Raw genomic sequence first — 25,341 nt, forward strand, 5'->3', positions numbered from 1 at the left:
CATGGAGCTGGAAAACTGAAGCTATTGTTTACAGGACCAGTTAGGGGCTACTGCAGCGATCAGTATGAAAGATGCACAAACCAGGGCAGCAGCAGCAGCAGTATAAGGGAGGAATGGATGAACTGGAGGGCGTTTCTGAGGTGGAGCGCACATGGTTTGCTGCCTGGTGGATACGGGATGTGAGGAAGGAAGGTAGTCAGAGATTACTCAGATTTCTGCTTTCATTTCGTGGATGGTGATAATTGTTAAGAAGGATTATCCAGAGAAGGAGCAAGTTTGGGAGTAAGAGATGAATTTAAGTTCATTGCTGCACATGTAGCACAGGCCTCCATTCAAATATCTACACAGAGTTGTTAAATGGCTAATTGTAAATTTGGGTCTGGAAAGTAGACGGAAAAATGGGGTTAGGCAGATTTTAATATTTCTAAGCATGGATGGGATATCTTAAGCTTAGCAAATGGGTTAATGCCAAATAGCTACTTCCAGAATACTCTGAAGAGTCTTAGTAAGACAAAGTAGGTAAATCAAATGCAAGATATTTAACGCGTGAATCACCTTGTCATCTGGCTGGTAATCTGCAATGGTTCCTCTAACATAATGAACCAGCGAGTCGATCAGTCCATCACACCTTCTCATCACTTTCCTCCCATCAGGGCCTGCTGAGCTCATGTTTCTACCAGGAAAAACAAACAACCAACCATAAGACTTAAGCTGTGTATCTAATAGGCCTTTATTTCAAAGCTTTATTTGATTGATGCTTCTTCCACGTGTCTGGAAAACTGACAAATATGCAAAAGTGTGGCAGACACTTCCTGGGGTCAATTAATTATCAATTTCTCATTTTCAAATCTGGACACAACTTCTAACTATATTCATATAACATGTTGTCACGTCAATAAAAGCTTTTTGTCTACTTCATTCTAAGCACCAAGGTCATAGCATCATTTACTTAATCTGCAATCCATCTCTGAGAGGACAGATATGAGGCAAACATTTTGCAAGTAAAAGAACAAATGGTACATTAGACACAGTATAGTAGATGTCCAAGCCCCAACCTGTTCCGTGTCTTAACTCTAAGTAACTTAAAGTTACTTAAATTCTCTGGGCCTCAATTTCCACATTTATAAAGACATGATGTTGGACTATATTATTTTGGGGTTTTGTAGATTTCAGTGTAAACAATTACTGACAAATATCAACTCAGATGTTCTAAAATGTGATGATTTAATAGCTAAAATGGCAGACAGATGTGACAAAAGTGTAAAGTTCCACAGTTAAGACCTAAGTCAAAAGCATGACCTATAAATATCTTTGTACTTAGTCTATTTCTAATTTTGCTAGGTCATGACATCTTTCTATAAACAGTAACTACATCTACAAGTGGAGATTGCTTCCTTATAGAGAACTGAAACGTATCAAATACAGCAAAGTAATTTATTTGGAGATCATATTTCAAATTCAGATCACGTTTATACTCTAGTATTATTATTACTATGTTCCTCTGGGTTAAGGTTTTCTTCTTAGCATAGCAATTAAAAAAGTTGAATTCCCCACAGTGTTAACACTTCTGTCAACAAAAATGGCATAAGAGCAGCATCTTCACATTCTTTGAATTTTGAGAATCACCCTTTGGCTAACTTTAATTCTAAGAACTAGTCCTATAAAATTTATCAGACTCGTTCTTTTTACTGGTAGGTAGAACATTCAAAGGATATTCAAAAGTTTTTATTTACAATGTCGCTGTCATTCTGAACATCAAAAGAATTACAATTCTGAGAACTTTTGGGTTATTCTTGATCTTTAAAATAATAGGTTGTGGGGTGCCTGTATGGCTTTCAGTTGGTTGAGCATCTGGCTCTTGGTTTCGGTTCAGGTTATGATCTCATGGCTTTGTTGATTCCTGCATCGGGCTCTGTGCTGGCTGTGCAAAGCCTACTTGGGATTCTGTCTCCCACTCTCTCTGCCCCTCCCCAACTCATTCTGTCTCTGTTTCTCTCAAAATAAATAAACTCAAGGGCGCCTGGGTGGCTCAGTCGGTTAAGTGTCCAACTTGGCTCAGGTCATGATCCAACAGTTTGTGAGTTCGAGCCCCATGTCGGGCTCTGTGCTGACAGCTCAGAGCCTGGAGCCTGCTTCGGATTCTGTGCTTCCCTCTCTCTCTGCCTCTCCCCGACTTGTGCTCTGTCTCTGTCTCTCTCAAAAATAAATAAAATGTAAAAAAAATTTTTTTAAATAAAATAAACTTAAAAAATAAAATAACATATTGCACCAAGCAATTTCAAAAGCCTTTCTGCCCCCAAATACTGCTTTTGATACATACAAAGAACAAATGTGCCCAGCATTGTGTTAAGAACTAGTGGGAACAAGAAAGCACACACAGCATTGTATCCTGCTCCCGCGAAGACCACATCTATAGGATGAAATCAGTGATACAAGACTGCTTTTAACCCACAAAAATGCAAGTTCATGATTCAACCTAACAGTCGAGGAGAGAATGGTTGCTGGATCAATACAATGAATTTTTTTTTTATATGGAATTTATTGTCAGTTCCCATACAACACCCAGTGCTCATCCCAAAAGATGCCCTCTTCAATGCCCATCACCAACCCTCCCCTGCCTCCCACCCCCCATCAACCCTCAGTTTGTTCTCAGTTTTTAAGAGTCTCTTATGCTTTGGCTCTCTCCCACTCTAACCTCTTTTGTTTTTTTTTTTCCTTCCCCTCCCCCATGGGTTCCTGTTAAGTTTCTCAGGATCCACATAAGAGTGAAACCATATGGTATCTGTCTTTCTCTGTATGGCTTATTTCACTTAGCATAACACTCTCCAGTTCCATCCACGTTGCTACAAAGGGCCATATTTCATTCTTTCTCATTGCCACGTAGTACTCCATTGTGTATATAAACCACAATTTCTTTATCCATTCATCAGTTGATGGACATTTAGGCTCTTTCCATAATTTGGCTATTGTTGAGAGTGCTGCTATGAACATTGGGGTACAAGTGGCCCTATGCATCAGTACTCCTGTATCCCTTGGATAAATTCCTAGCAGTGCTATTGCTGGGTCATAGGGTAGGTCTATTTTTAATTTTCTGAGGAACTTCCACACTGTCTTCCAGAGTGGCTGCACCAGTTTGCATTCCTACCAACACTGCAAGAGGGTTCCCGTTTCTCCACATCCTCTCCAGCATCTATAGTCTCCTGATTTGTTCATTTTGGCCACTCTGACTGGCATGAGGTGATATCTGAGTGTGGTTTTGATTTGTATTTCCCTGATGAGGAGTGATGGTGAGCATCTTTTCATGTGCCTGTTGGCCATCTGGATGTCTTCGTTAGAGAAGTGTCTATTCTACAATGAATTTTTAACTTTAACAAAATCCCTTCTGTGACTCTGGTTTTCATTTGACTATTCTAATTACAGATTCACCTCTTTATTCTCTTTATTTAGTTTTTACTGTACCATTGAAAAAAGAAAACTCATGGGTTCGTAAACTGTAATTCAAACCATTTTTACTGTAGGTTTTTCCCAAGAAATGATCATTTGAACCAAGATCCCGTATCCACTCTTTGAAGAAGCTTGACAGAAACTGAAAAAGCATCTTTTCCAGTCATCTCATTTTATACCTGGAGAAACTGAGGTCCACAGAGTTTAAGTTACTTTTCTGGATGATAGCACAGTAGTGGTAACGTCAGGATAGGAGAGCTGTTCTTTATTCTCCAGAATAGAGCACACCTCGTCTAACATTTATTCACTCCGCCATTTGGTTAGCAAACACCATATGTCCCCCAACTCTGAGACAATGCTATCACGTGTTTGAAAGCTTCCCTTTGACCTTTGCAACCTCTGGCTTGGAGAAATGGCAGCAGTTTAAAATTGCTTTGACAAATCAAAAGATTTCTCACTAGCTGAAGCCATAATACACCTTGCAGATGGATGGCTTAACTTCGTTAAACTTCAAAGTGTTTATTTTGGGTGAGAATGGTAATTCAAATTGGCAGGACTGCCAGTTCACACACATGAACTGCTGTCTTGCAGTTTGGTATTATCCAGACTCTGCTTGCTTTTGAAATGGGACTTATCAGGATTTTCTGGCAGTTGATACCTTTGTTGACAGAAAGTGCATGGAACCCCACTGCTTCGGTCATTTGCTCCTGCATATCAAAAATAGTTCCTACCTTACTTAACCACCCAGAAATATGAACGATAAGGGTGGATTATTTTATAGCGCTATATCCATGAATAGAAGTCACTAGTCAGAAAGGAATTTGCTATTGCACCACTCTGAAAAGAAGCAGTAATTACTAAAATGATATATCTATTTTAAAGTACTAAAATAGTTTTTTCAATAGCTAGTATTTAAGCTTGTGGGAATCAGAGAATTAAACCGTGATGATCTTAGGCAGAATGGAAGCTTTTACAATGTATCTCCTGAATCCTAAGAAATATTTCTTTGTAACTATTCCTTACATGTAGCCCAATGGAAGTTTAATATGAAAAAAATCCCAAAGTTATAAATGGAACAATATCAAGTATCAATATGTCAAAACAAAAATCCTATTGAAAAGTAAAAGAGAATGAGCAAACACACAACTCATTAAAAATTGATTATCAGAGTTACCAATGAATATATTGGAAATGCTTAGTGTCTATGGCATTAATTAAATGATGCATTTACTTTCTCTGGTATAATCTAGCCAAAGTCTTAGTAAGTATGTGGGCAACTTCCAGGAAGCTGAAACCTCATGCTGTTGGTACACTGAAATTTAAAAACTAGGTCCTTAGGGGCACCTGAGTGGCTCAGTCGGTTAAGCGTCTGACTTCGGCTCAGGTCATGATCTCATGGTTTGTGAGTTCCAGCCCCACATCAGGCTCTGTGCTATCAGCTCGGAGCCTGGAGCCTGGAGCCTGCTTTGGATTCTGTGTCTCCCTCTCTCTGCCCCTCCCCCACTCACGCTGTGTCTCTCACAAAGACAAATAAATGTTAAAAAATTTTAAAAGAAAAATAAACAAAAAAAATAAAGACCAGGTCCTTGGAGTGGGGGTTGGAGGCAGGTGGCTGGGGCCTCAGAAGAAGGAATATAAACTCATTGCACCAAGGCAGGGAATATAAACACATTGACCAAGGCAGGGCTGTTTTGGAGCTCTTCACCTTCACTGAGTCAGACTGGGAGGACACCAATTTGATCAGTTGCTTGTGATCTTAATACACAAGAAGGTATTGGGGCGCCTGGGTGGCTCAGTCGGTTAAGCGTCCGACTTCGGCTCAGGTCATGATCTTGCGGTCTGTGAGTTCGAGCCCTGCGTTGGGATCTGTGCTGACAGCTCGGAGCCTGGAGCCTGCTTCGGATTCTGTGTCTTCCTCTCTCTCTGACCCTCCCCCGTTCATGCTCTGTCTCTGTCTCAAAAATAAATAAACGTTAAAAAAAAAAAAAAGAAGGTATTAAGACACCTTAATACACAAGGTATTAAGAAGAGTTTTTCTGGTAATGTGACCTGTAATAGGTGGGGAAAAAATAGAATCTGAACCCTCTGTACATCTCTGAACAAAACCTCACATATTTAGGAGGATTTGGGTGTTTTATCCAAAAGCGAATCAGTGATTTCGTGACTCTCTCTGCGACCACTTATCTCCCACATTCCTGAGTGTCACAATGAAAAGAAGAAAAGAAAACCAAACACCCTGGACCTTGCTAGAATTAAAAGAAGAATGGTATATCCTTGTTAAGATTAATGACAGGTTGACTAAACCTTCAATTCATACGGTGAACCAAAGAATGGACAAAGTCAAATGATAAAAATAACTGCAATTTAGTGTGTGTGACAGATAGAATAGGCATTATATAAATATTATGATCTGTAATTTTCATAAAATTCCCCCAAATCACAGCATGCTAAAATCTCATTTGGAATCCTGACCTGTGACTCCTGTTTAAAATCAGAATTATCTGCTTCTAGTAGGATTTTTATTGGCCCTTCCATCAACAATTATCTGTGTGTGGCTGCTTGTAGGCAGGCATGCTGTTACAACCAGTCTGCCAGCACTGAAAGAAAGTTTGTTACAACACAGAATGTTCAAAGTTCACTGTGTGGTGCATGGCCAACTAGCTAGGGGAAATGAACACTGTATGTTAACTATACTGAAATTAAAAATTAAAAAAAAAATAAAGTAAAAGGCTATAATTGTTTATCAATAGGAGAACGACAGATAATAATATGGTTAAAGTCAATCTTTTTTTTTTTTTTTAATTTATTAGAGTGAGAGCGCGAGTGTGTATCTGCACATGTGTGCACACAAGTAGGGGAGGGGTACAGAGAGAAGGAGAGAAAGAAAATCCCAAGCAGGCTCTGCAGTGCAGAACCTGATGCGGGGCTTGAACTCACAAACTAAGAGATCATGGCCTGAGCCCCAAGTCAGCCTCTTAACCGACTGAGCCACCCAGATGCCCCAAAGTGAATCTTTTTAAGATACTTCACCAACAAGTAATTCTAAGAGGCAGAGATTTTTTAAAAATATTTTTAAAATATTTACTTACTTTTGGGGCAGGGAGAGGGCAGAGAAAGGAGACACAGAATCTGAAGCAGGCTCCAACTCACGGACTGTGAGGTCATGACCTGAGCCGAAGACAGACACTTAACTATGTCACCCAGGCCCCCCCCCCCATTTTTTTTTTTTAAATGGGGCAATGTCTACTGATTATAGGTGTGGTTTTCTACTAACACACAGTTTACATGTGTATCACATGCAAGACCTACTGCCTATGGGACCAGTCTTCAAGGTATAACCAAGCATACTGAAATAGTGATCACCTCAATGGTTTAAAAAATACTATGGCTACATCTTCACATTCACCAACAATTGTGGGATTTCTAATGTTATGTATCAGAAATTGTGCAGTAAGGCCTCAGTCCGCTAAGTGCTTGTTCAGAGTCCATTCTAAGACCCAACAGGCACTTGATAAGAGATTGGTGGATAAGGAGGCGTCCTTCTTCCTCTTGTTATTTGAGATTTAGGTCTGGGCTTTTGTTTATCTCTCAGCTGATATATATCAAACAGTTGGGCCTTGTCTGTGATTAACCCAGAGAAAGCAGCAGAGGCAGTCTGTTATTGCACAGAACAAAAGGGGAGCCTCATTTGAGCTGGCAGAGGGACAAAAACTCTTTGCCAAGAGAAGGGCTTGTCTGTTACCCTGAAGTCAACATCAGTTCCTGAAGGTATCTGCAAACATCAGCCAAAGTCAACTGTTTGGTCTGCAAACAGAAGCATCATTGGGAAGTAGAACAAAGCTCTCCCACCTACATATCTTGTTCCTTCCAGGACAAGGAACATTAACCGAACAAAGATATGTCAGCATCTATTATACATCAAGAAACCAGAAGGTAGAGGAGGAGAAAATCTGTCCTTAAAAATCCTTTAGTTTTGCTTTCCTGTATTTTTCAGGTCCTCCAAAAGTATTCTGAATAGTCAATGAAGCCAGTAATAATCTGGTTGGCAGGTTAACAGTCATTTCTTTTGGATTTAGCTGGCTGTTCAAGATAAAATGCCAAATTACATTTCAAATCAATTATCAAGAGCAAACTCATTTTTAAAATATGCCCAGAAGCCACTGGAACTTGGGTAGACACTCTTGACACCTAAGGGAGACATCTGGGTACCAGACTAAGATTGATAAAGGTGTTTAAGTCCTAGCGAAAATCATATGATAGTCTGTACGTCCAAGACAGCCATAGACTTTAACCACAGGATAGCAACAAAGTCATCAGCTGCTTTATCCAAATACATCAACCTGCTCATTTTTTTTTTAAATAATGATGAATTACAAAATTTTTAATAGTAATTCTGACTATGATAAGAGTTTCTTTGACAAAGAGAAATGTCATATAATTATTGAGAAGTACAATTTTTAATCTGGGCCTATCTGCTAAGGGCATGGATAGGACAGGAGAAAATTGAGTCTGAAGAACTGAGACCTTTTCAAGGATTGTCATTGTGCTGTTTGACAATTCTAATGTGACATATACTCTTAAGAGCACTGGGCTGAGGGAGATGAGAGAGGGATGAAAACATGGCTGTATTTGCTTGGTTTGATGTTTGATTTGTTTGCTTTACTATCTTACTGATGAGAGATTTCAATTTTTTTTTTTAATGTTTTTATTTATTTTTGAAGGAGACAGAGCATGAGCGGGGGAGGAACAGAGAGAGAGGGAGACACAGAATCCGAAGAGGGCTCCAGGCTCTGAGCTGTCAGCACAGAGCCTGATGCAGGGCTCGAACCCATGAACTGTGAGATCATGACCTGAGCCGAAGTTGGATGCTTAACTGACTGAGCCACCCAGGTGCCCCACTGATGAGAGATTTCAAACTGATGATCTGAAATCTCTAAGATTTAGCTTATAAAACATTTTTTAAAATCCAGATTTTATATACCCATTTATTTTTTAAATGTTTACTTTTGAGAGAGAGTGTGTGAGTGGAGGCGGGGCAGAGGGAGAGGGAGAAAGAATTCCAAATAGGCTCCATGCTGTCAGCACACAGCCTGATGCAGGGCTTGAACCCACGAACTGTGAGAACACAACCTGAGCCAAAATCAAGAGTCAGATGCTCAATTGACTGAGCTACCCAGGAAGCTCTTATATATCCATTTAAATACAACTTACACCTTTTAAATTTATGTGAAGAGACATTTACAAAATAATTTAATCCGTTAAACTACACATTTGTTTCTATATTATTGGGGATCAAGAATTCCTGTCCCCCAAGAATTCTGATCCTCCCAGCTGGACTAAAAATCAAATTGACATGACACAGATTTAGAGGAGAAAATCAAATAGCGTATTTACAGAGAATCTACACTTTCATGGAAATTCCAAAGACAGGCATAATGAAGTATATGAGTCATTCTGAACTAAGAAGAAGTGGGTAGGGGTCTGGGACTTCAGAGGAATATAATTTACAGGGCAGTAAGAAAAGAGCAGATGTTTGGTAATTAGATGTTTGTCCTGCCATACAGATGGGTCGGATAAAATTTATCTCTGCTAATAACCCTTATTTTGGAAAGACCCCTAATTTAGGGTATTCTATGTAGTTAACGAAGGGACAAAATTTTCTCTATAGCCCACAGGATCTTGATTGCCTTCAGCTCAAAATAATCTTCATGTCAAGGTGGGCCCTCTTAGGGTGGTCTATCCTTGACCCCCACAATATCTAAAATGTACCACATATAAAATGCAATTATAACTGATAGTATAACATTGCTGTAAATATTGCCAATTCCATTACATATGGTGTACAGGAGTAAATTTTGTCGCCCCAAGGAATGCCTCTTTGACATATTATTTTAAGCTGGTTATTTTTAAGAAGCAGCAAACACAGGAGAAGGTCTGCAAACCAAGTGGAAGTTACACTTTTGTAAGAGACATTTACATTTGTAAGGGAAATCTCCATTTGTGAAGGTGTCTCCTAGCTATATTGGCAAGTGAGGGAAGACTCTAAATCTCTAAAAAATTATCAATGGAGAAAGCATGAACTTAAAACTGCATAACAGCCTTATTCTTGTTTACTGTGGTTTTCCTGGTAACTTCGCTGACTCCCACCCCCAACATCTTCTTGGTCTCTGACTGAAGATGATACTTAAGGTGATGGCTTTAGCCATTTTGGGGAGTTACTCAGTTTTCTTGGGTTTCTCCCATGTATATAGGAGATATACATTTTATTAAGCTTTTGTTTGACTTTCTCCTGCTAGTCTGTCTCAAGTCAATTTGATTGTTAGACCAGCCAGAAGAATCTTGAAGGGCACAGAAAACATTTTCCTCTCCATCAACAGACTTCAATATTGCTTATGTTTACATATCAAATGTGAAGAATTTAAATAATTAACCAAATACATGTGTTTGAAGTTGATGATTCAATTGTCTTTATATTTCTGGAAAAACCACTCTGTAGGTTGAATTATGTGAATACTTCTATCAGGTTTTGGTGTTGTTTACACTATCTTCTAGCTTTATATTGAATTATTTTCCAGAAATAAAGAACTACATTTAAATTACAATTTTAAAAAGTAGTTCTGGCTTGCTTTGGATCTATATTCTCACACACAAAAAAACTTATTTGATAATCAGGGAAACTAGACCCTAGTTTAAGTAATCTTAATTATTTAAATAATCATCTAGCGGGGCGCCTGGGTGGCGCAGTCAGTTGGGCGTCTGACTTCAGCCAGGTCACGATCTCGCGGTCCGCGAGTTCGAGCCCCGTGTCAGGCTCTGGGCTGATGGCTCGGAGCCTGGGGCCTGTTTCCGATTCTGTGTCTCCCTCTCTCTGCCCCTCCCCCGTTCATGCTCTGTCTCTCTCTGTCCCAAAAATGAATAAACGTTGAAAAAATTTAAAAAAAAATAAAAAATAAAAAAATAAATCATCTAGCATTATGCACACAGCTAGACCAAATAAATCCTTTTCTGTCATGAATATTCAGAATAAGGGATGAATGAGCACAAATAAATAGAATGAAAATATATAATTAAGGAAATGCAGATTCAAAAAAGTTCTGAAGTTTGATATCTAGATATGTGTAAAATGAAATTCAGTAACACCATATTTTTTAATACTCAACAAGATAGATATATTTGAATATATTACAATTTTACATAGAGACATTCTTTTTCCAGAGAGTAGGTATACTGATATTCAGTACAGCCCCCCCCTCCCACCCCATGACATTACTCTCAACCCTGTGGCTAATTAGGACACAAGACTGATAAGTACAGCTTTTCTTTTTAAGGTAGTTTGCTTTCTCTGACCACTCAAATCCACCCCGGTTAGATTTACAGTAATAAGTGACAATGGAAGTTTCTCTTAAGACAGTTATAAATTTTAGTTTATATAATTATATTATACATTCATCAAAACACATTTGCTATACTATGATGTGGAGAAAATGAAGTTTGAGTAATTTGCAAGGGAAATGTGGTAACCATTTGCTTCTCTAACTGGCATCTATGGGCACAAAATACAAGAATAAGAAAAATCATCCTAAACAAAAAGGCAAAATTCTAGGGTGGTCTTCAATTATGGTGATAAGATTAATATGACTATATTGAAAAATGACAGAGACGAACCAGTAACAGAATGAGGAGCTGAAGATGGAGAGGGACATTCAAACACCTACTCATCCTTTAAAAGCTCCTTCAATGTAACTTTCCAGTTGACTTTTTCCAACCTTCAGGCAACTCAATGCCTTGGTCTTTCATACCTTTTACACTTCTTATCAAATGGACTGTGACTTTTCTCTTCAGGTGCCTGTCTCTCCTACTAAACCTGGAGTTCCTCCAGGGCAAAGATAGATCTCATCTCCCTTTGAAATTTCAGAAATTTAAACAGTGCTCTGAATATAGCAGGCATTCAAGGAATAAATACAATGTTGGGTAAGAGGAAAGATAGACTAAGTGGTAAAATACCAAGAAAGCTGGACTAGTTTCCTTTCTCAAATTTCTGATAACTGGTTCTGTACTTGTGGGAGAATCACTGTCCGCTTAATTTCTTCAAGAATGAAGAAGGAGACTGCTAACAGAGGCTGCCTAGAGAGGTTTGTGTTTGGCCCAAAGTGTCTTCCAGAAGTTTGAATCTCACTGCTCTTGGAACAAGCATTTTTCCCACCATTCTCTAGTCTGACAGTTTCTGCCATTCCACATGGTCTTACACCTGTCCACAAGAAGTCCAATCTGAAGTCTGGAGGCATTCTAATTTCTGACCTCTAAGTTATTTCCACCCCTTCTCCTTTAAGAGAACAAAGACTGAGGAAAGAGGGGGAAAGAAATGAAAGGAAGGAAGGAGGGGAAGATAGAAGCCAGGAGAATAATATGGAGGAACAGAGAACAGTGGTAAATCTTTGGTAGAAATTTCAAACCTCCCCTGATAATAACCATTGGTTTTATTTGTCACATCCAAAGGTTTTCCAAAAGTGTGTCAATGAGGGAGGTGGAACATACAGATTTGACAGCCATGTCACATCAATTGCTAAGAAGTTACCCATATTAATTGGAAAGCAGGGGCTCATCACAATGAGTGTGCTTGTAGGAGAGGTGTTAAATCAAAGAAGGCAGCTAATGCTTTTTGGTAAATTTATCATTCTATGATTGTCACATAAGTCTTTTGGAATCTGAAATTCCTGGCAGAGTGTATCCTGATTGCAATGAATTATCAAATATTTTAACTGTTACACTTCTCACTCTAAAAATAATTTGAAAAAAATTTTCTCCATTCAAAAAAAAAAAAAAGAAAAAAGAAATGCTGAAGCTTTGGAATACCTTCCAAGAAAACAAAGGAATTGTTTCTTCTTTGAAAAGGGATGTGTATAGAAAAAAAATATGCTTGTACCCTAACTATCCACATTTTGATGGTAATTAACAGAAATTCAGATCTGGTGGTGTGCTGGTAAATGTTTATTTAGCAACCAACTTTCTAGGGGCAAGGGAGTTGGGAGACCTCTGACTTGCAGCATTTGCCAGTTTCTATGGTATAAATACTCCCAGTGGCTGATTTCAAGTTACCAACATGAGGTCACTGCCTATGGAGTTAAGAGATGCTGACGATCGCTTTTGCTGGCTCTAGCACAAGGTAGTGGGTACAATTTTATGTTTCCTCTCCTACCTTGGATTTTACTACTCTTAGGCTAGCATAATATTGTTTAAGAAACCTAAAGAAAGCGCCACGTCCCATGGAAAATGCTGCTGCAAGCAGACGTTAATCCTGTATGTAAGAGATCTGACACCTGACAAGTATGTTGTACCTGACAGTCTCTCTGAATGATAAACTCTGCAGGTGCTCCTGTGTGAATGCAATCTCACTGAGGCAGCTCCAGGTGGACAGGGCCACTGCCACAATTTCATCAACAAAGCAAGTGACTCATTCTATGCCATTGCTATATGCAGACCAAGGGAAGTCCTTCTCAAAACTGATCTCAGTGTCAAGTTAGTAAAGGGACAAAGTCACTGGTGCATGCGGTTTTTCTCCTAAGTAGATTGAAAAAATTTAGCTAGGCTAACCTGAGTCAACCATAATGCCAAGGATACTGCTCATGTGGCCAATTCATTTTTGGCTCTTATACTCTCTGGGGGACAGAATACCTCAAATAAACTTGTAGCAATTAAGATATTTGCTAACATTTATGACCTTCTTATTCAGCTTAGATTCACACTTGTTAGAACCAGTCAACACCTGTCTTAAAATCTTTTTTAGAGAAGCTGTGGTCAAAAATAAGCAACTGCTCAGCAGACACTTCTATTGTCATGGAAACTGAGGCTATGTGATTGCAGGTTCCCTAGAGGTCTTCTCTTACATTCTGCGCATTTGTCCTAGCACAGGTTCTAGAGGCTTTTATACTCATAGTGACAACATCTACCCTGATTTGCCTACAATGCCATCTCCTCTCATGGAAATTTCTCTCATTTCTTAGGCTTCATCCTTTGTACCTTCTCTGTTGCAGTGTAGAGTTCCACTTGCACAGAACTTCTAAAACAAAAACAAGGAGACACGGATACAGTACTTTAAGACTTGAATGTGACTTTAAATTGGCCTACCTACCCTGTGAGGTTACAAGACTGTGAAGGGCAGACGTTTTATCCACACGAGCACAGTCTGTAGAAATGTGACAAACATTAATGTATTCATTTATAAATGTATTTGGCTTTGGAGACAGCCTTCCTGGATCTGAATTCCAGCTTTGTCTCTTACTAGTTACATGACGTTGGGGAAAAATCATTAATCTAAGCCCCTCATCTAAAAGATAGAGAAAGCTTACTTTACAAGGGCCTCAGTTTAAGAATACACTGAGAAAATCCTCATAAAGCATTCAGAACAGTTTCTAGAACGTAATACACAATAAATGTCAGTTATTATTATTGTAAATTAGATATACAGGTGAAATAAGAACAGATACTTAAGCATATAATATGGCATTCAATTTTGTAGATTTTTTGCTATATTCTGCTTCTGAAAGAAGTTCAAATCAGTGGTTTGGATTAGTTTTGCCAACGCTGTTTGAAATGGTTTCATACTGATGGGAGTGTATTCAGGTATCACATCTTCTGGAAAATGTGTGTGAACCAGGGCACTGCTACACTCAGACCATGCAAATCTTTTATTCTTCATTCATAAGGGGAAACTACACAAAGAAATTTGTTACTCACGTTTTTATCTTTATATTATTCACCTTCTCAATACACCCTTCCCATTGATATTATAATTCTTCTTCACACAGAACTCATATTTCTATCCTCCCATACTAGCTAATCTTGCTTACAGAAGAAAAAAATTAGCTCCTTAACATGACCTTCAAGGCCCCCCCAATCTGGCTTTAGCCTATGTTTCCAACTTCTGTTTGATCACTTCCCATCACAAATTTGATACTGTTGCCAGACTTGATTATTCACTTAGTTCATCATCTTTTCATTTGCTCATTCATTTATTTTTTTAATTCAAATACTTTATACTTGTTTACTATATGTCAGAAACTTTGCTAGGTGTCAAGGATTAAAGATAAACAGAATGTGTAGACATGTTTGCATTTGTAGAGAAATGAGCTCAACATGCAAAAGAAGAGGAAGCAGAGAGAAGATAGAAATTTTAAAAAAGAGTGAGGGGCACCTGGGTGGGGGGCCCAGTCCATCAAGTGTCTAACTCTTGATCTCGGGTCAGGTCATGATCTCTTGGTTCATAAGATCCAGTCCCTCTGAGTGCTGGCAGAGGAGCCTGCTTGGGATTCCCTGTCTCTGCCCCTCCCCCATTCATTCTCCCTTCCCCCCACCCCCCCCAAATAAACTTAAAGAAAAAAAAAAAAAGAGTGAGTCCCAGGGATGCTGAATTTCTGTCCTAGTCCTTGACGTCATGGTTCCTCGTGTACTTCCTTCACTTTCACAAGTGACTGTCAACATATCACCCACATGAGCCAATGAATCCTTATTTGCCTTGAGTCAGTTTGAGTATCTGTCATTTTGAGTTGAAAAAGTCTGGATACATCTGCCACTTTAAGAACTCTGATGTACACAGCCAGGCAAGGGGAGCTACAGAGAAATTTTGAGATGCAAAATGTTTTTAATTTTTTGAGTGTTTATTTTTATTTATTTTGAGAGAGAGAGAGGGAAGGAGGGGGGAGAATGTTAGCAAGGCAGAGGCAGAGAGAGAGAGAGAGAGAGAGAGAGAGAGAGAGAGAGAGAGAGAGAGAGAGGGAGAGAGAGATAATGAATCCCAAGCAGGCTCCATGGTCAGTGCAGAGCCCGATGTGGGGCTCGAGCCCACAAACTGTGAGATCATAACCTGAGCCAAAATCAAGACTCGGATGCTTAGCCGACTGGGCCACACAGCTGTCTCCAAAATGTTTTTATTTTTATTTACTTTATTTTTCCCCCAAAATGTTTTCAAGTAGAACAAAATGTGTTATTAGATCAAAAGTGCAATAAAAAAGCAGTTCTAGTGAACTGTACAGAAGGACAGATTCAAAGAGATCATATAGGCACCTCTTCTGCTGTTCAAGAATTTAGTCCTTAGTCCTTAGAGAATTTCTGACTATTGAAATAATCCACCAAGGCCTAGTTCATTTGGCACCTCTTCTATAGTGTCTTTCAGATCCCAGTCAGCTGGCATGAATTGTCCTTTGTTCTGCATTCCTGCAGCACCTCACTTGTACTTCTGATACCATGGCATCAGAATCACCAGGAGGGCTTGTCAAAACGAGATTGCTGGGCCCCACCCTGAGAGTTTCTGATTCATAAGGTCTGGGTGGGACCCAGGTGATGCAGATGCTAATGCTCCAGGGGCCCACTGCTCTAATAAATACATTTCACTGTAGCTGTGTTCTAGTGCTTTTACTCATCTGCATTCCCTACTATGTTAAAAATCCCCAAAAGATTTTCTTATTCATCTTTGTAAAATTCTCAGTAGCTAGCATAATTCTTACACAAAACTGGTATTTGATATGCATTACTGTGTGATTAACTTTGGAGATTAAACATTTTACCATGATAAATTCCCAGTTACCATCTCGATTCCCTTAAAAATGAACTGTAACTAGAGAAAATAACAAAAGGCAGAATATGTCCTGACCTCTCATGGGCTGTCTAATTTTGATTACATCTTCTGATTTCTTTTAATCCTTGCACATAAAGAACAATGATTATTTTCAAATACAAGAAAGCTTGAGATGCATGATTTTAAAGAAGTTAAAACTAGCATTTTTCTTTCTCCTGCATGTGTTTCTATTTTCTCTTGATTTAGCTGGCATCTGACAGCCCAAAGGAGAAAACAACTCAAGCATTTTTTCATCCCACTATTTAGAAATGCGGCTCAAACTAACTTCTTTAGTAGCTGTTCTTATGGTAAAACATTCTGTTCCTTTAGGCTTTGTTGCCTTACAGCTATTTAAAAACACCTAGGAATAAATTTGACCAACTAGGTAAAAGACCTGTATACTAACAATGATAAGACATTGATAAAAACAAACTGAAGACACAAATAAATGAAAAGATATACCATACTCAGGAATTGGCAGAATTAACATTGTTAAAATGTCCATTCTACCCAAGGCGATCTACAAATTCAATGCAATTCCTAGCAAATTTTCAATGGCATTTTTCACAGAAATAGAACAAACAATTCTACAAATTGTATGGAATCACATAAGATCCCAAACAGCCAAAGAAATCTTGAGAAGGAAGAACAAAGCTGGAGGCATCACACTCCCTGATTTCAAACTATGTTACAAAGCTGTATTAATCAAAACAGCATGTGGTACTGGCATAAAAACAGACACATAAGTCATTGGAACAGAATAAAGAGTCCAAAAATAAACTTGGGCATATACAGTCAATTTATTTGCAACAAAGAAGTCAAGAATACTTGGGGAAAGTGGTGAAAGGAGAAAGGAAAGAGAAAAGGAAAGATAGATTCAGAAGAACTGAATAGACATTTTTCTAAAGAAGACAGAGATGGCCAATAGGTACATGAAAAAATGCTCGTTACTAATCACCAAGGAAATGCAAATCAAAATGACATATCACCTCACACCTATTAGAATAGCTATTATCAAAAAGATAAGAAATAAGTGTTGGTGAGGATATGGAGAAGAGGCAAACCTTGTGCTGTGCCTGTGGAATGTAAGTTGGCACAACCAATACGGAAAACATTATGGAGGTTCCTCAAAAAATTAAACACAGAGCTACCATATGATCTAGCAATTTCACTTCTGAGTATTTATCCAAAGAAAATGAAAACACTAACTTGAAAAGATATATGCGCTCCCATGTTCACTGAAGCATTATTCATAATAGCCAAGAAATGGAAACAATCTATGGAAACAATCTGAGTATCTACTGACAAATGAATGGATAAGAAAATCTGGTATATATACGTGGAATATTATTCAGCAACAATAAAGAATGAAATATCTCCCCTGGCAACATCATGGATGGACTGTGAGAGCCTTATGCTAAGTGAAATAAGTCAGAGAAAGATAAATACTGTATGATCTCACTTATAAGTGCAATCTAAAAGAAACAAAACAAAAACAAAAACGAAGCTCATAGGGGCTGGCTCAGTCAGTAGAACATCTTGGGGTTGTAAGTTCAAGCCCCATGTTGGGTATAGAGATTACTTTTAAAACAAAACAAAACAAATAAGCTGATACAGAGTACAGATTGGTGGGGTTTCCAGAGGCAGGGGGGGCGGGCAAAGTGGGTGTATGTGGAAAAGTTATAAACTTCCAGTTATAAAATAAGTAAGTCTAAAGAAAACCATAATGGAAAAAAATTTTCATATGCCATAAATAAATAAACAAACATATAAATAAGTCAGTCAGTCAGTCAGTATTATTAACTATAGTTGCCAGGATGTAACATACAGCCTGGCAACTATAGTTAATAATACAATACTACATATTTGAAAGTTGCTAAGAGAAAAAAAAATCATAAAAGTTCTCATCACAAGGAAAAAGAATTTTGTGACTATGTATGGTGATGAACATTAGACTTATTCTGGTGACCGTCTGTAAAATATACAAATATCTAATCATTACTTTGTACATCTAAAACAAATACAATTATACTTTAATAAAATATAACAAAAACACTAGGTTTACAATTATTTTTTTAACCACATCATTAAGTTAGATTTTAATGAATTAAAAATAGCACGGAGCCTGCCTTAAACCCTGGGAGATAGGGAAGGCCAGTCTGCATGGAATTCTGGGTGTTCAGGTTAGATCTCTGTTTTATTGGAACTGACATCCTCGCTCTTGTGAACTAATGTGGGTAGCTTCTGGAATCAAACATGCCTAGAAACAACATTCTGTTCTTACTTTACCTCTCTCATTGTCTCTACATTGTGCTCCTTATATTTAGAGTGATCTTTATAATTCTTATAGGACCTCTAGGTAGTGGGGTAGAGTTTTAGAAAATCTGGATGTAGTATATAAGGTACACAGAGGAAAGATCTGTAGAGTGGCATTACCTTAAGCATCCTGTGACGTTGTAAAATATATCAAAATCTAGCAAACCGTTTGCTTTGGGGTAGTCTCCTTCTGGCCAACCAGAGAAGGGGATGATGATATTCTCAGTCAGGATGAGCAAGGCTTCTGTTATCATGAGATTCTTGAGTTTGTCATTAGATGACAAATTCCACAGCAAACCTAGAAAAACAAAGAGTACTATCAAAACAGGGATGGGTCAAATAACTGCTGAAAAGAGGAGTTACAGAAAGCACTCCCAGGGCTGTGGCTAGGTATTGGGGGGGGGGGCAGTGAGAGAGATAGCCCCTTTCCCAACCAAAAGAATTGGTTTAGAGTTCTTTAGATGGCAATGAAACTGATCCATAATCAGCAGGGGTGGGGTGGGGGGGAATTATGATATAAAATTATGCAGGTTTAAATTAATCAGGAATGATAATGGAAGCTAGAAATCCTTAAACATTTATTGCCATTTCTCTTAAATGATCCTACCGTTAAGCTGACGTCACATACATAATAAATTCTGGTCTCACCAACATGAAGGCCCGAAATGACCCTACTGCAATAAAGACTTCAATGTTTTTATTGTTATTTATTTAATTTTGTAAAAAAAGATTTTATTTTTTTTTAAAGTTATCCCTACAACCTACATGGGGCTTGAAATGCACAACCATGAGATCAAGAATTGAATACTCTACCGACAGAGCCAGACAGGTATCTCAAGATTTCAATGTTTTTTGTTGTTGTTGTTTTTTAAAATGTTTATTTATTTTTGCAGGAGAGACAGAGCATGAGCAGGGGAGGGGCAGAGAGAGAGGGAGACACAGAATCGGAAATGGGCTCAAGGCTCTGAGCCGTCAGCCCAAAGCCTGATGTGGGGCCTGAACTCACAAACCGCAAGATCATGACCTGAGCCAAAGTCAGATGCTTACCCAAATGAGCCACTCAGGCGCCCAAGACATCAATGTTTTTAATGTTTACTTATTTTGAGAGAGAGAGAGAGAGAGCAAGAGAGCAGGGGAGGGGCAGGGAGAGAGAGAATACCAAGCACGTTCTGCGTGTCAGCGCAGAGCCTGATGCGGGGCTCCAACTTACAAACCACGAGGTCAGGACCTGAGCCAAAATAAAGAGTTGGATGCTTAACAGACTGAGCCACCCAGGTGCCCCAAGACCTCAATGTTTTTAAAGGGTCATATAAAGGGAATATCTCCCTCTGCCTCCTGCTCCCCACTACCTGAAACTTCCACCTGATATTTGCCTCCCAGTAACAGCACGGATGGCCTACAGAGCCTTTGCTTATACCCATGCCTATCACCAGTAGGCTGAAAAACATCGCCAATTAATATTTATTAAATCCTACCCAATGACAGACTTTATGTCCTCCTGGAATTTACACTGGCTACCTCATGTATTTCTTATATTATAGTTTGGTAGTGAAGGAGATACAAGAGTATTTTTAATCTATCTACCAACATGTATGGCCTAAACATTGGTCTAAGGCTGGTACCACATTTACTTATTTAACTTTCCCTTTCCTCTTGAAACTTCTCCCCTTAACCCACCATTAAAGAAAAAGGCCATACAAGCCAACTCAGAAAGAAATTAAGATAATAGAATACTGTACTTTCCAAGGCATTTGTGAGACAGAGCCTGAGGCTGGGTAGTCAGAGAGGATACAAAGTGGCACATCCATTTAGGATTGGTTTTTCTTACAAATTTGGCATTCAAATACTTCTGATTCAGTGGAAGGAGGGCACACCTCCTGCTTACTATTCCAGTGACTCCCAGCAGGTGTCAAGTTGCATTGCCTTCTTTCATACCTCAGCAAATGACTCTAACTCCCTAGCACCCAGGAAGGCAGAGAGAGGAGGTAGAAAGAGATGGGAATCTTCGTTTTCTTCCCTACTCACTCCGCCATTGCCCAGTCAGTAATTCTCACTTTTAAAATGTACTTTTTTTTTTTTTAATTTTTTTTTCAATGTTTATTTTTGGAACAGAGAGAGACAGAGCATGAACGGGGGAGGGGCAGAGAGAGAGGGAGACACAGAATCGGAAACAGGCTCCAGGCTCTGAGCCATCAGCCCAGAGCCTGACGCGGGGCTCGAACTCACGGACCGCGAGATCGTGACCTGGCTGAAGTCGGGCGCTTAACCGACTGCGCCACCCAGGCGCCCCTAAAATGTACTCTTTTGTCTGCATACGAGAGAGAGGAAGCATAGGTATACAGGACAGTCTACCTTATGAAACAAGGAAAGGTGCTTTTGGTTTTTTTGGCTGAATTATGTGGTGATATCATCTCCCCTGATTTAATGACTGAAATAATTGTACAGGTAAAGGTTGATAATTATTCAACCATAGTTCTATTTGGATCACCATTTAGAACACTCTAGGCCAGATGCAGCCTTTTGACCTTAATCAGTTTTACTTAATCAGTTTCTGAAACAACAATTTCTGAACCAAACTTCCACTGCAGCCTACACAGAGCTACAGTCAGATGGGGTGACACTGGGTCTAGTGTTTTCTGAGGGCTAGCATTCTGGCTCAGGAGGAGGTCTTTTCCTGGTCAAACTAGACTAGTCAGGAGCAGTAGCAGTGTCCCTGGGCCACAGATTTTGCAACACAATGACTTCATTCCTCCCACTTCATCTTGAGGGGCTCTGGATGGGGGAGTGACAGAATAAAATTCCAAGGGTTGTTGAAAACAATTTAGAGGCAGGTCTAAGGTGGAGTTGTGGTTTCTAAGCTACTAAAGAAAGTTAAAAAGAAAAGAGAGAGAGAGGGAAAAAAAAGCTTCCTGCTTTAAATAAGCAAACAAATTAATAGTCCCTGCCTGCCAGAGGCTTAAAAATGTGAAGCATGATGCCATTTCCTCTTTTAAAAAAGGACCACACAGGGCACTCAAAGGAAAAGTATAACTTACAATAAAAACCAGAAGAGGATTAATCTGAACAAAGGGAGTGGAATTTTCCTCCAACAGTCAACGTCCTTTATAACTTCGTATCCAGTATTATTTCTATAAAAGTATCTGGTTTGGGAGTTTTAGTACAATTTTTAAATTTTTAATGTATGGTATTATATAGAAATGTCATGCCTGCCAAATTTTTGTATGGTACAAAGCTAGGAAGGAACTTTTCACTAGAGATTCAGGATTAAACAGTTATACATTCTCCCAACATGTACATACAACATCAATAAATGACCAATTACAAATTGGGAAAATACATATGACAATATGAGACAAGGGGTGAATATCCTTAATATATAGAGTTCTTAAATATCATTAAAAATTCAATTGCTAGTAGAAAAATTAACCCAAGCTAAAAAATATTAGAATCTAATACACATAGGAATACATTTTCTCTAGTAACTAAACAAATGTAAATTTAATAGCTAGGTATCATTTTTTGTGACTATATGAAGGCAAAACCAGAACTAATGAGTGGAAATTCTAGGGAAGGAGATTCTGGCTCACTGAAAATATAAACTTCTAAGAGAGCTTTGAAGGAAACAGAAAGATCTGCTGTAAGATCCAGCTCTATCGCTAAGACTGCTAAAAATGAGCTCCTCCTTTATCAAAATATTGACAAGTGGTTTCATCCCAAAGCTAGAGTGTTAGACTAGACTAGCAGTTTCCAAATAAACCAAGCAGCATATCAGGATGACATATTCTTGGGTCACATTCCAAATTTATTAGCTAGAATCTCAGAATGGATTTTAGTAATTTGTATTTTAAAAATTATTCTTGGGGCCTCTGGCTGGCCCATTAGGTAGAGCACGCAATTCCTGATCTCAGGGTTGTGCACTCGAGCCCCACACTGAGCATAGAGATGACGTGAAAAAAAAATGATTCCCATTTCTCGCATTGGGTAATGAATGGACTAAAGGACCCTTAATACATATTCATTTCAATGACTAGATTCTAGATGACCCGATATAAGATTAGGGTTTAGGTTTTCATTGGTCTCACCTTTAACTTCCAGTCAATTTATTCATAGCGCCTAAATTTCTATTATTAAGTTCTTTGTTGCAGGTGATAAGCCTGTAATTTTCTATCTCTAAGCTCTCATTCTAGCCAAAAAGAAAGAAATGGATTCTGGTAAGGGATATACTTTGAATAATTAGCAATTATAAAAGAGATAAGAATAACTGCGTTCTCCAGAAATGTATTGCCAACTGTGATTTTTGCAAAAAACAGCTAATTTTAGTAGAAGGATGTTATAAGATATTAAAATCTGTGTTTTATTAATATTGCCTTCTAGGAATAGAAATAGAGTTATTTAACAAACTCTGCATGACAATGAGGTAGCAAAAATTACATATATTATGATTAAATGAATCCCTATTATCAGTACAGAAGGAGAAGAGGAGCAGGAGGAGGAAGACTGGTTAATTTTAATCTTATTTTTCAAAGTGATCACAGACCAGGAGGAATTTTTTTTTTTTTAAATAATTTCCCTTGCATGGATATACTTCTTTCACCTAAGTTTTGTAAGCCTTCCCTGAAATATCACACTATTGCAAAGGCCATTTAGTCCAAGTTATACACAAACCCAAGATAACTTGTTGCACATTACAAGTGCAGAATAAAATAATATACAATTATTTTTAAAAGGTGCATAACGAATATCTTATAGCAAAATGTTTTTGCTACTTTATTAAAATATACCAAGCCAATGAAATATTTCCAAAAAACATGCAGAGGTCAATATACATTTTTAACAAATTTCATTGCCAATCATCCTGACTCTTCCTTATGCAACATGAAAAGAGGCACAAGAATCTCCTGCTTCATTCTTACCAAGTCAGAGTCATACTCACTCCTGCAAATGCTCATTACTCAGTGACCTTGGAGATGAGCCTCTGAGACCAGTATGTACTGTTCTCATTTCAATTAAAGTACACTAACAGGCTCACTTGGTAAGGGAGGGGGAACAATCTCATAGAGGGAACGTCTTTGATCCTTAAGTCTTTTCATCTGAAAAGAGAAGAGCTTCCCTCCTAGGCTGGTACTGAAAATGCCAGGAAGGTCAGTGAGTTGATGTTCTCTCCCAGCAGAACAAAGCGCTGATGCCTTTTTTATGCATATATAGAAATCGGATGGTTAATTTTTTTTATAGCTTGGCCAGGAAAATCAGGGTCTTATCTGAAAACAAACCTGATCCTTTTATTTCTCTTAATCGAGATATTCCCAGGTCATGAATCTCTTTTTTTATATTCAATCAGCCACAGATGTTGAATAACTTAGAGGAGTAGCAAAGTTGTTATTGCAATAAACACACAGGCATGAAATAAGTGGCATCCTAATATTAAAGGATGCAAAAGTAGTTCAGAGATGCCCCTTCTTTCAAAACCCCACTGGGGGGGATGAAGTATGGAAGGATGGCATCTGAAAATCCTTCAGAGGAAAAGACAACTATTGAAGGGTGAGGAGGGTTCACCAGGTGGTCAAGGTGTGGAAAAGGATTTTAGTCCAAGACAACAGCAGAGACAAAGATATCAAGACAGAAAAGAGACACAGACAGACCAGCAAATCCTTTAGGATTTCAGAGCCTGGGCTGGGAGGGTATGAGAGGAGACATTGCTGCCAGTGGCCACCAGACTCAGATCATAAAATCTCTGTGTGGCATACTGCACAGTATAGACTGTATCTTAGAGGTAATGGGGAGCACAATGGGACCATATTTTCATATCAGCAAGAAATCACTAGGAGCAGAGTAGTGGACAGACTGGGAATGTGCAAAACTGAATCAGTGGGCAGGTGAGAGGCTACTGCAATAGTAGAGCAGAGAGGTGAAGAGGACTTAATCAAGTCAGTGGCAAGTGGAGACAGAGGAAGGGTCACAGAGGAGTGAAGGAGAGCTCTCTAATCTGAGATCCTAAAAGACAAGCCTTTTCCCAAAGAAGTGTAAAAATGAATCACTCTCTGCCTCCAAAGAGGGAGGTGAGAGCCACTTTCATACAGCAAGACACCCAGATAGAGCTGGGTTGAAATATGGGCTTTGTTCTTTGTTAGCTGCATAATCTTGGGCAATCTACTTAACCCCACCAAGTGTCACACTGATGATATGTAAATTGTCAATAATACCTTATGGAGATGACTGGAGGGACAAAGATGAAAAATGGAAAGTCCTAGCTTAGTGACTAGCACAAAGAACAGACTCAATAAAAAGATACCCACAAAATAGACAAGAAAAGATTCATATGTATGGTTATTCACTTTGTGTTTCTAAGCAAAGATATAAACATGTCTACATTAAGTCAACAATTTATTTCTGAGGCCCAGAAAGCACTTACTTAGCTGTTCTATTAATAGAGCTAAAGGAAGTTATTTAAAAGGATTTGTATCAAACATTCAAGTATCGACTCAATTCAATTAGCATGTAATGAGCCCCCTCTGGAAGGGATGCTTGGCTTGTACTAGAAATCCTGAGAATTGCACAATAAACCTCCACTGATCAGTTCTGCACATTATGTAAAGATAACTGAATGGTTTCTATGGCATTAATACCACAGAATGTTCTCTGACCATAGTTTCCTATTGCCTACAAAAGAAGGGGAAGCATGGTTCAATGGATTACTTCCTCAACACACACCCACACATCCTCCCAAGCTCTCTAGATACAATATACCTTAACATCAATACTCTATTATCCAACTGCCTCTAAAAATGACCAGCAGCTTCTTTTTGCTTCGCTAATGATGTTCACTTTGCTGGGGATAATTTTCATTCTCCTTCAAAACACCAGTTCAAAATGTATCCTATCCTTATTTTAAAGTCCACAATGAAACATCTCCTTTGGAAAGTTTTTGGGTTTTTTTGTGTGTGTGTGTTTTTTTTTTTTTTTTTTTTTTACCG

At 38.6% G+C, this 25,341-nt stretch overlaps 1 protein-coding gene across 2 annotated transcripts in view; it reads right to left on the reverse strand.

Annotated features, from left to right (window-relative positions):
* Positions 1 to 25,341, reverse strand: part of PKP2 (plakophilin 2) — a 96,489-nt gene that overhangs the window by 21,195 nt on the left and 49,953 nt on the right. For both annotated transcript variants that reach the window (XM_045061643.1, XM_045061644.1), the window contains exons 6-7: positions 18,491 to 18,668; positions 556 to 673 (exon numbers count right to left, since the gene is read on the reverse strand). In XM_045061643.1, coding sequence (XP_044917578.1) covers positions 556 to 673; positions 18,491 to 18,668 — 296 coding nt within the window. The remainder of the gene's footprint in view (positions 1 to 555; positions 674 to 18,490; positions 18,669 to 25,341) is intronic.

This window comes from Felis catus, chromosome B4 (assembly GCF_018350175.1).
Source record: "Felis catus isolate Fca126 chromosome B4, F.catus_Fca126_mat1.0, whole genome shotgun sequence".
Taxonomy (NCBI): Eukaryota; Metazoa; Chordata; class Mammalia; order Carnivora; family Felidae; genus Felis; species Felis catus.